The sequence below is a fragment of the Manacus vitellinus genome, unplaced genomic scaffold (assembly GCF_001715985.3).
Source record: "Manacus vitellinus isolate BGI_N305 unplaced genomic scaffold, ASM171598v3 scaffold_52_pilon, whole genome shotgun sequence".
Lineage (NCBI taxonomy): Eukaryota > Metazoa > Chordata > Aves > Passeriformes > Pipridae > Manacus > Manacus vitellinus.
In genome coordinates, this window is record NW_021940628.1 from 3156959 (window position 1) to 3167081 (window position 10123).

General features: G+C 51.1%; 1 protein-coding gene across 1 annotated transcript in view; it reads right to left on the reverse strand.

The window, feature by feature from the left end:
- Positions 1-757, reverse strand: part of SMAP2 (small ArfGAP2) — a gene marked incomplete at its 5' end in the record, with an annotated part of 6897 nt that extends 6140 nt beyond the window's left edge. The window contains one exon of the mRNA XM_029963056.1: positions 491-757. Within this exon, the coding sequence (XP_029818916.1) occupies positions 491-757 (267 nt within the window). The remainder of the gene's footprint in view (positions 1-490) is intronic.
- Positions 758-10123: the final 9366 nt, after the last annotated feature.

The following is a 10123-nucleotide window of genomic DNA, read 5'->3' on the forward strand; positions in this document are numbered from 1 at the left end:
CCAGATTCTCCTCCTCCTCCAGCCCCTTTTCCCCCAATCCCTCCAGCATTCCCACTTTTTTTCCTGGACCAAGATTCTCCTCCTCCTCCAGTCCTTTTTCCCCCAATCCCTCCAGAATTCCCACTTTTCCCCACCCAGCACCTCCTGTACAATTACCCACTCCTAAGCACCACGGCCCAATATTTAGTCAGAGACAAGACAAATATCACATTAGCAGCCCCAAGTCCCTCTGGAAATCCAGGATTTGGCTCCTGGAAACCTCAGGGAGAGGAGGAAGGCAGCAGCTCCAGGCAGCAGCAGCCTTTGGCAGTTTAACAAACAGCACTTGCAGCTCATTTGTCTTTACCCTCTGAAATGATGACATTTTCCCATCCCAACATCATCTTCCTGCTGCTCTTCCCACATTTTCGGGCTACTCAGGCTCTGGCTACTCCCAATTTTATGGAGCCCCCCTAGCAAACCCTGTATTTATTCATTCCACCCTCATTACCTGGATCTGCTCCTGTGTCCACTGGTCGAGGTTGACGGATTTGACCCTGGAGATGTGAACTCCCAGGTTCCTGTGGATGCCAGCACAGCGGATGCAGATGAACACCCCGAGATTCCAGGAGGCCCATCGTGGCCCTGCAAAGAGACACGAGGGGTTCACCCCAACTCCCACCCCTGTGGTGGCCTCGAGCAGCTCAGAAACTACCAAGTGAACTGGGACTGAGGTGTCTGCGTTCTCCCCCCCGTCAGAAATCGGAATTAGGCAGCAGCAGGATGTTTAAATCGTTATATTTGGAGGGTTTTCTTGCCTCCCTCTTCCATCCACGCAAAACAAGCAGCTCTTAGAGGAAGAGGGAAGAAAACACCCACAACCCCCCCGAGCTCTGCTCAGCCAGAAGTAGCAGCCATGTCAACTCAAGTTTGTGCTCCTGCTTTTTTTTCCTTCTTTCTCAGGTAACCTCCCTGCAGTGCAATCAGCTCCAGAACGTTCCCTGCTGCTGTAGGAACAGCAGCAAGAATTCCTCAGCGTGGGAATTGCACCACCAGCCTCAGGCAGGAGGGCCCAGCCCAGCCAGGAGAGCAGCACCAAGCCCAGGATTTGGCCCCCCAAAAAAAACGTGGAGCCCCAGGTTGCAATCCCAGCACTTGGTCAGTTCACTCCACAGTTTCCACAGCCCCCAGGTGGGAATTCCAAGTTCCACCCTGATCCCAGGTTGGCATGCAGCTGGGGCAGGCAGGAGAGCTCCAGGGTGTGGGGGGACACATCATGCCAGGGATAAAAAAAAAACACCACAAGGGAAAGATGATTAACAAGCTTAGATTTGCAACCCCCCTGCACCCAGGAAACCCAGCAGGGCATCACCCAGGGGTGGGCAGAGCCCACAGGTCCTCCCACCCCTCCCAGCCCCTCTCCCAGCCCTCAGTCCTGCTTTAAAACTCATTTTATTTAAAAAAAACCCTACCCCCCCTGGCTGGAGTTTGCAGCCAGCCCCAGTTGGGGTGTCCAGCCCTCACCACCTTGCACAGGGAAGGGGCCAAAGCCTGAATGAGGGACCTGAAAGCCTCCAACCAACTGTGCCAGCCCCTTTTTCCAGGCATTGCTGCAGAGGAAGAGTTATCCTGCTAAAATAGCAAAGCCTAAAGCTAATGAGAGTGAGGTGGGAGGGGGGAAAGTGTAATTTCAAAGCCCTAAAAAAGCAGTGCTGTGTTTGAGGCTCTGGATATGCTGGGAACAGTTTCATTCCTATTTATGGGGAAAGTCTGGAGCATCCTGAGGGCTTTGGGGCTGTTAATGCAAACCCTTTCCAGGATAACCTCTAACTTACCTCCAGTACCTGTTCCAGGGAACTCATGATTTAAAAAAAAAAGCTTTTATTAAGTCTTCTGGCCTTTCCTGCCATCACTGGCTGCTTTTTCCCTCAAGAGTGGCCCTTGAGAACGATATTAATTTAACAGAGCTGATGAATTCAGTTCCCAGTTTAGGAACAGCTCTTGGTGAAGACCTGATTAAAAGCACACCCTTGTTCATTTATTATACCCACCAGAACCTGGGATTGACTCCATCACAGCAGAATCCATAAATTTAGCATGTTAAACAGTAAGGACCTGGAAGAAAAGCCTCGCTCAGGGTCAGCCAGGATCCCTCCCTGGGCTCCCACAGGGAATTCTCTCCCAGCCACACCATAACGTGAGACTGCAGGCAGGATTAAGCCTGAGAGTCAAGGTTAGATTTAAACTCTGGATATATTTAGCCTTTATAGGACTAAAAGGATTAATAGGCAGATACTCCAGCGGGGCTGGAGTAATCAGCTCACTGTTGTCACATGGAGCCACCACAACCTGCCACCACCAACATGACTCAGGGGTGCAAAGTGTCACTTCAGTGGCACTTCAGGGGCTGGGACAGCAAGGACTGAGTGCAGGACTGACAGCTGCACTGCTAAATCCCAGCTCTGGGTGACCCCAGGATGGAGAAGCCTCGTTATGCCAGGGAATATTTAAAAAAAAAATTAATACACAGGCTTTCAAAAATCCTCCCAGCAGGTGGTTGGGCTGTATAAATACATTATTGGGTTGTATAAATACATTATACAACAGGGGGGAGCTCCGAGCTGCTGATATTCTGGGTGTCCTTGCTGAGCCAGGAGGTGCTACAAGAAAGGCTTCAAATCTGTGGATCTGCCACTAAAATATCCCCCCAGCTCAGACTGGGCTGGGCAGGGCTCTGGGGAAATTTCCCCAGGGTTCCACATCTGTTTTCAAGGTGACAGACCTGAAAAAAAAATCCCCAGGTGGTTTTTGCAGATGGGAGTTCCATCACATGCTGCAGCATTTGACTCCCCCAAAAATGAAACTGTGCAGAAAATCCAGTGACTGAGGGGGGGGGGAAACACCCTGGTTGGAGCAGAGGGGAAAGTTTTTCAGAGAAAAATGGGGTTTTATCAGTAAATAAGGACAGAGCAGCATTAATCAGCGTTGCTGGAGGTGCCCTGGGGCACTATCACCCCTTGCAGCCTTTGGGCACACCCTGACACTCACAGGGAATCATGGATTTATCTCCAGGAGGTTTGAAAACAGTTAAACCACTAGAAAGAACCATTAAAGAAGTTGTTCCTCCCGTGAATTAACTCTGGTTAATGTTATAAAAACAGTCCCCTCGAGGCTGAGCATCCTTGGAGCCACCAGAGCTGGAGGGTGAGATGGAACCTCCCTTCCCACATGGAAAACTGGGAGTTTGCCCCAGTGACAACCAGGATCAGCCACTCCTGGTGCTGTGTTTCAGCATTAGGGCTGATTTTAACACCCAGGGAAAAGGAAGGCTCTGGCACCAACCCAGCTGGGCAAAGCCTGTCCTGCTGTGCTGCCCCCGTGCCTCAGCTCACACCTGCACAAATCCCTCCTGGATCCAACAACCCCACACTTGTGAGCAAGAATCCAGGGAGATTCCAGAGCCCAGCTATCCCTCAGCCCTGGCACCACACTTAGGTCAGACCAGACCACCCTGGGGGACGTTCCCAGCCTGGCACTGGCTGCAGGAAGATCAGGAGCTCCAAAAGCATCCCCTGCTCAGCCAGCCCTGACTTTACAAAGCTGCACTGAACACTTGAATGGATTCCTGGGGGAGGATGCACCAGCCAGAGGCTCAGCTGCCCAGCCAGTGCTCCAGGAGACACTTCCACAGCCTGTTTTACATCCCAGCCTGTCAAAATAAACACCACATACCAAGCTGGTCACACACCAGCTCCCAGCTAAGCCACAAGTCATCAATGCTGCAAGGGCTGCTGAGTGCTCTGAATTACTGAAAAGGCTCCCAATCCCCTCCAAAACCCCAGCACAGCCTGAGGAGTCCACTTCAAGTGAGTCACTCGCTCTGAGTTCACCCCCCTGAGTGGTTTTAAATGAGAAATCCCGAGGGGATTCACTCCTCACCCTTTATTCAGGCCCCAGATTTTGGCTGAAGCTCCCCCTGCAACTTTCTGCAGCAATAACCCTCCAGAAGGCATTTAAAAATAAAACAGGAGTTGGCTGCAAAAGCCACTGCTCTTTTGAGAAGGAGGGTCAGGAAAAAAAATAGCTGCTTTCATGGGCAGGGAGGAGAGAACATCACTGCTCAGAGCCTGATGAAATATTCCCAGTGCAGACAACCCCTGCCTGGGAGCATCCAGGGAAACATTCCCATGGATCCCACTGACATGGTGGGGATACAGCACCATCCAGCCATCCCTGGAGCAGCCCCAGGGAGAGGAGGGAGCGGGATAATCCCTGGGAGGTGACTGTTCCAGCCTCCCTCACGCTGGGCCGGGGAGGTTCCTGGTCCAGCCCGAGCTGGGAAGTCCCATTTTTTCCAAAGGCAAATGAGGAACCACCCAAGGATCCAGGAGCTTCCTTTGCCCCGTGGTTTCCTTGCTCCAGAAGGTTGCTTAAGGACTTGGTGACGCTGTGACAAAGCCTGTCTTGCAAAACAACTTCCTCTGCCCTTTGCTGGAAGGTCTGTGGTGCAGCTCAGTGCTCCAGAGCCTAGGGAACAAGGGAAACCCTAAAAAAAACCCAGTTAAACTTGATTTCAAGAGCTCGAAATTCTGCTGTGGCACAGGATATTCTGGGGTGGAAGGGACCCCCGAGGCTCATCAAGGCCCAGCTGTGCCAGGGATGGCTCATGCAGGGATCAAACCCTTGGTGTTCACCAGCACCAGCCTCTGACCAGGTGGGTTCAGTCATTAACACGGATTAATTGCAAATATACATAGGAAAAAATACATAGGAAAAAATACATAGGAAAAAAATATATGTAGGAAAAAAATATATGTAGGAAAAAATATATATAGGAGAAAAAATATATATAGGAGAAAAAATATATATAGCAAAAAATATATATAGGAAAAAAATATATAGGAAAAAAATATATATAGAAAAAAATATATATAGGAAAAATATATATATAGGAAAAATATATATAGGAAAAAATATATATAGGAAAAAATATATATATTAACCACCATTTGCAGGAAGAGCCAGAAGCAACTACAAGGTTGAGAATATTCCCTCCAACAGCTTCCAGCTCTGCCTTAAAAATCTTCTTGGTCTATTGGCAACCAGGACACTCTTCCCCAAAGCCATGGGGCGCCTCACTGGCCAAGTCCCACCAAGCTGCTTCTGGCTGTTTCCTCTCAGAACAGGCTTGAAATCTTCCACAAACACCCAATATTTGAGGGCTTTGGAGGCAGCATTTCAGTGCAGGGCTTATCTCTGGTACCATCCCTGAGCTGTGGTGAGAGCAGCACAGAGGAGGGAGGTGGAGGAGAGGAAAAAAGGTGCTGTGAACAGCAGGGTGGGGCCTTCCTGCTGCTGCAGAAAGTGAGGTTTGCACTTGAGCCAATCAACCGTGAAAGGGAACAATTTTGAGCAGTGACACGACAGCAATCCAGGCAAGGGGACTGGGTGACATCACCAATATTGATGATGACACAGCCTGAAAATATATATACGTTTATAAATCAAGCCATGTCCTTCCTGTACCATTTTTAACCAAAACCACACACCAGCCAATCCTGGAAGCTGCAGGTTTCAAGGGGGCCTGAATTCCCATGAATTACAAAAAAAAATTCAGGTCGTGGGTAAACACCAGCCCTGTGTCCAAAAGCACCTGTGAACAGCAGCAGGATGGGAGCTCTCCCATCACTGCACTGAGTTGAATTTTGCTGCCATTCAATCCCTTCCAAGATGTTTTTTCAATTCATCACTTCACTCTAAAAATATTTAGACCCTGTTTTCCAATTTCCTTTGAGTTGTGGAGCTTTCAGAAGCCGTTAAGTCCTTAAAATACCTCCTAAAAGAGGAAGGAGTGGCAGGTCCTGGGTCACTTTTTGTTTCATTGATAATCTGGATAATCTCTTCAATATCTGGAGCTGAACATGAACTGCTTTTCACTCTCTCTTGACATTCCTGAGGAAAGGGCACAACCTGGCCAGCAAGGAGTGGCAAAAACAGAGGTAAAGAATTCATTAAAGCACTGAATGTCCAGTCCCAGCACAGGTAAGTCCAGCTCCACACTCCATTTCTCTTCAGAGCTGCAGTCCTGGATTTCCTGGGACACATGGAATGATGACTACTGGGGATCAACCAAGAGGAGACCAAAGATTTTCCTGGTTTGAAAAGCTCCCTGCATTCTGGAGGCTGAGCTCCCTTTGCACTGCAGAGCCTGGCACGGGAGCTGTGGGATTCCTTATGTAACTCCCCGCAGTTACTATAGGAACAAACTTCCCCTAAAGTTGCAGCCTGGCATTTTTGGAGCCTTGATTTCCACCCTGTGCCACCCTGCAGTGCCCAGGTGGGTGAGGACAGAGCCAGGTGCCTGTGCCAGGGGGGATTAGCCCTGTCACCTATTCCTGGCAGCTGTGGGGACACAAATCCACGGGTGACTCACAGCTCTGCGGGGCTGTTCTTAAAGGGGATCTTCCCACAGCTCTCCCCAGCACACACTAATTCCACAATAAACCCCTCCTGGTGCTTTTTGCCTTGCTGGAATGGTGAGTTACAACTTCAACACTAATTCCACAATAAACCCCCCCCTGGTGCTTTTTGCCTTGCTGGAATGGTGAGCTACAGCTTCAGGGGGGGGTTTGTAGGGTCGGGGTGGACAGAGGTGTGATCCCTCCCGGAGCCTCACACTCGGAATCACTGCTCAGATGGAGCTCACCAAAGGCTAAAGTCCAGTTCTGAACATTTGCACTCAACCCAACTGAAATCAATACTTTTTTTACACCCCAAGACTCTCCTTTCAGACCTGCCTTTGGAAGAGCAGGACAGCTCCAAAGCCGAATCCTGGAAGATCACCCAGCAGCTCAGGACTGAAATGAGTGTACAAGCCCACGTGCATCCCTCTGGCAGCTTCCCTTACATAAGGCTGAGCCTTCCCCTCACACAAGATTCCCTGAGCCAAGCTGAGCAGTTTTAGTGCCACCACTGTGGTTTTTGGAGCCCGCTGCAGGCACAGCCTGCACTGCTCCCAGAACCATCCTCCCCCCTCACATGCAGCTGTTCCACAGCTATTTAAAAAGTTACTCCTTGAACTGCTTTGACTGAAAAGGAAATTCAGCTGCGACTCAAGAGGCTGCTGAGGGAGGAGCTGAGTCACACAGATTTTTGGTGAAAACATGGTTTATATTAATATTACTTTGGCTGGACTAAGCCAACTCCCCCCCCCACGAGCTAATTCCCTCATTCCACTGGAAGTCATCCTTCCTTAACCACCTGTTTAGCCACAAGCTCTCCATCCTGCTTTTCCTCCTTCCCATCCCCACATTTAACCACCTCTGGCCAGGGATTTTCACAGCTCTACCTGTTTTTTTTTTTGGCCAAGACTAAGGAATTAAATCAGGGTTTGGGTTGTGCTCGGCGACAGTTTTCCCATCTAACCGAGTTAGAAGGGGTGGATTTCGGCACAGAACCCCCAGGTCTCACAAGACAAGGGATGAAGGGAAGAGTCAGACAAACCAGGAGGAGCACAGGGCAACCTTAACCGCTGGCCACACACAGAAATCCTCGTGGTGCTCCCTGGGGAGGGACCTGCAGCTCCGACGTCCACAACGGGATCCAAGGAGCCTGTGGGGTGGATGGGACTGGAGAGCAGAGGGGGGGAGAGTTTGGGAGAAGGAGAGAATCAAACAGAATTAGCTGTAGGGTTCAGCAGACCAGCTGGAGAGTCAGAAATGCAGCAGAATCCAGTTAGTGCCACTCAACACAGGCATCCTGTGATCCCTGCAGGACATCGGGACGCTCCCAGCTCAAGGTCACGTCCCCATCTCCTCTGCCCCCTCAGCCTCCAGGGCTCAGCAGTGAATCTGCTCCCAGATGCTCCACACAGGCTGCTCAACAGCCCTGTTATCTGCAGGACACACACATGGAACCACAGCAGCAACAAGAGTGTCCTGGGAAGGGCCCTTTCCATGGGAAAGGCTCTGGGAGGAGAGATCCCACATGGGGGAGCAGCAGGTATTCCTTCAAGGGGTTCAAACAGCAAAGGCCTTCAGCAAGAGGGTTATGACAACTCAGCTCCCCCTGCTCTGCTCTGGCCCAGGGGGAACTCCCCCCTGTGCACCCACTCCTGCTCAGCCCCCCCAGTCCTCCCCCAGTTCCCCCGGGCAGGAGGTTTGCAAAGAAAAGAGGAAGCAGCAGCAGAGAGATCTCACCCCACTTCCTCCCAAACAAGCAGCACTGCAGGGTTTGTTGCTGCAGAAGCAAAAACACCCTGAGATTTCCCAGAATGGGTTGGGAGGGACCTTAAAGCTCGTCCAGTGCCACCCCCTGCCATGGGCAGGGACACCTTCCACCAGCCCACGTTGCTCCAACCTGGCCTGGGACACTTCAGTCACCCGTGCAGATGAGCAGCTTTGCTTCCAGGTATCCCTGGAAGTGCTGAGAGGGACCATCTGGAGCCAGCAAATCCCACATGGCCTCCCCCCAGCACAGCTTTCCTTACTGGGAAAGGAAATTTCAGAAATTGAGATCAAATAAAGTGTTCTCTTCACCCTGCACAGGCCCACCTGGGGCTCATTCCCATGTCCAAAGGGGAACCCTGCCATTATTCCAGGAGGAAAATCGTTATTCCAGGAGGAACATCAGGCCTTTCTTGCCATCATTGCTCCTCAGAGCGTCCCTGGGAGAGCACCACACTCACCACAACCCCCAAAACTGCCCCAAAAGATGCCCTGAGTGGCAGGAACTGCCCAGAGCTGTCGGCAGAGACACCTCCCCTGGCCACACCCCCCCTCCAGGAGGGGATTTCCCACCTCCAGGAATCTCATTAGTGCAGTGGCTAATTGTGGGGTCGGATAACTCAGTGGATAATTATTGGATCAGATAACTCAGGACAACCCCAGGACTGATGCAATCCCTCCAACCAGCCAGGAGCTGCTTCCAGCTTTGGTGGCAGGGCTGAACCCCTGAACCTTGACTCAATTACAATAATAACGACAATTAACTGGCATTCTGCACTTCCAGGATGTCCCAGGAGTGGGAGCAGCTCCACCATCACATGCCCCCTGGAGCTGGGGGGTGGGAATTTGTCCCCCTTTTGGGGCTGTTGCTGCCTCGTGCCCCACAACACAAGATAAAGCAGCTATTTTTGCCCTCAGTGCTGGCTCGAGGTGCCAAGAGATAAAGGACTGGCACATGAGGGGAACATCTGCCCTCTGCCAACCCAGGTGTGGAGCAGGAAACCCATCTCTGAGATAAAACAGGTTCTTGGGATGAGGTTACTGCGGGTTTGGGGTTTTTAAGAGCAGGGTTGAAAACAAACCCCAGCATTATAATTTTTCCGTGTTGCTCAGAGGTGCTCTGCAGTTTTTAGGGGGTCACACTGAGGTGGCCAAGTCTCCTGTTTACAGATGGATTTAAAGGCAGTCCCTCCTCCAAGTTCATTTCCAGCAGCTCTTGGGAAAAAAAGGCTCAAGTCCAGATCTCCAAGTGATTAAAATGGCTCATTAAAACAGGATTTTAGGCAACCTCAACTCTTTTGCTACAGGAAAACAAGCATTTCCCAGCAGTAAGTGCAGAACAGAATGTGCATCACCAGGGGACAAGTAAATAGTTTCATTCCTTTGTTTTGTCTCCTGGAATTCAAACATTTAGATACCAGTTCCTCTCTTACCCCCTCCCACTCCTTTCTCAGACAGGTCAGGATCACAACAGGCCTTGAAATCACAGAGACACGGGATGGTTTGGGCTGGGAGGGATCTTAAAGCTCATCCAGTTCCTCCCCCAGGGCAGGGACACTTTCCACTAGACCACGTTGCTCCAAGCTGGCCTTGGACACCTCCAGGGATGGGGCAGCCACAGCTTCTCTGGGCAACCTGTGCCAGGGCCTCCCCACCCTCCCAGGGGAGAATCCAGTGGAAAAGGAAGCAGAGGACAAAACCTTGGCATTCCTGCCGTGGTCCATCATTCCAGGGTGATGCCACAACTCCTCTTTCCTCACCCAACGTCCCTTCGAACCCCTGTCGGGTCAGGACCAGCCCCGGGTGACAGGATGTGACTCCCCAGCTGGAATTCCCTCCCCAGTTACACAACAGCGCCTTTCCAGGTCTGTCTCCACCCCGAGGAGAGGCCCCCACATCCCGGGAGCCGCTCAATTCCC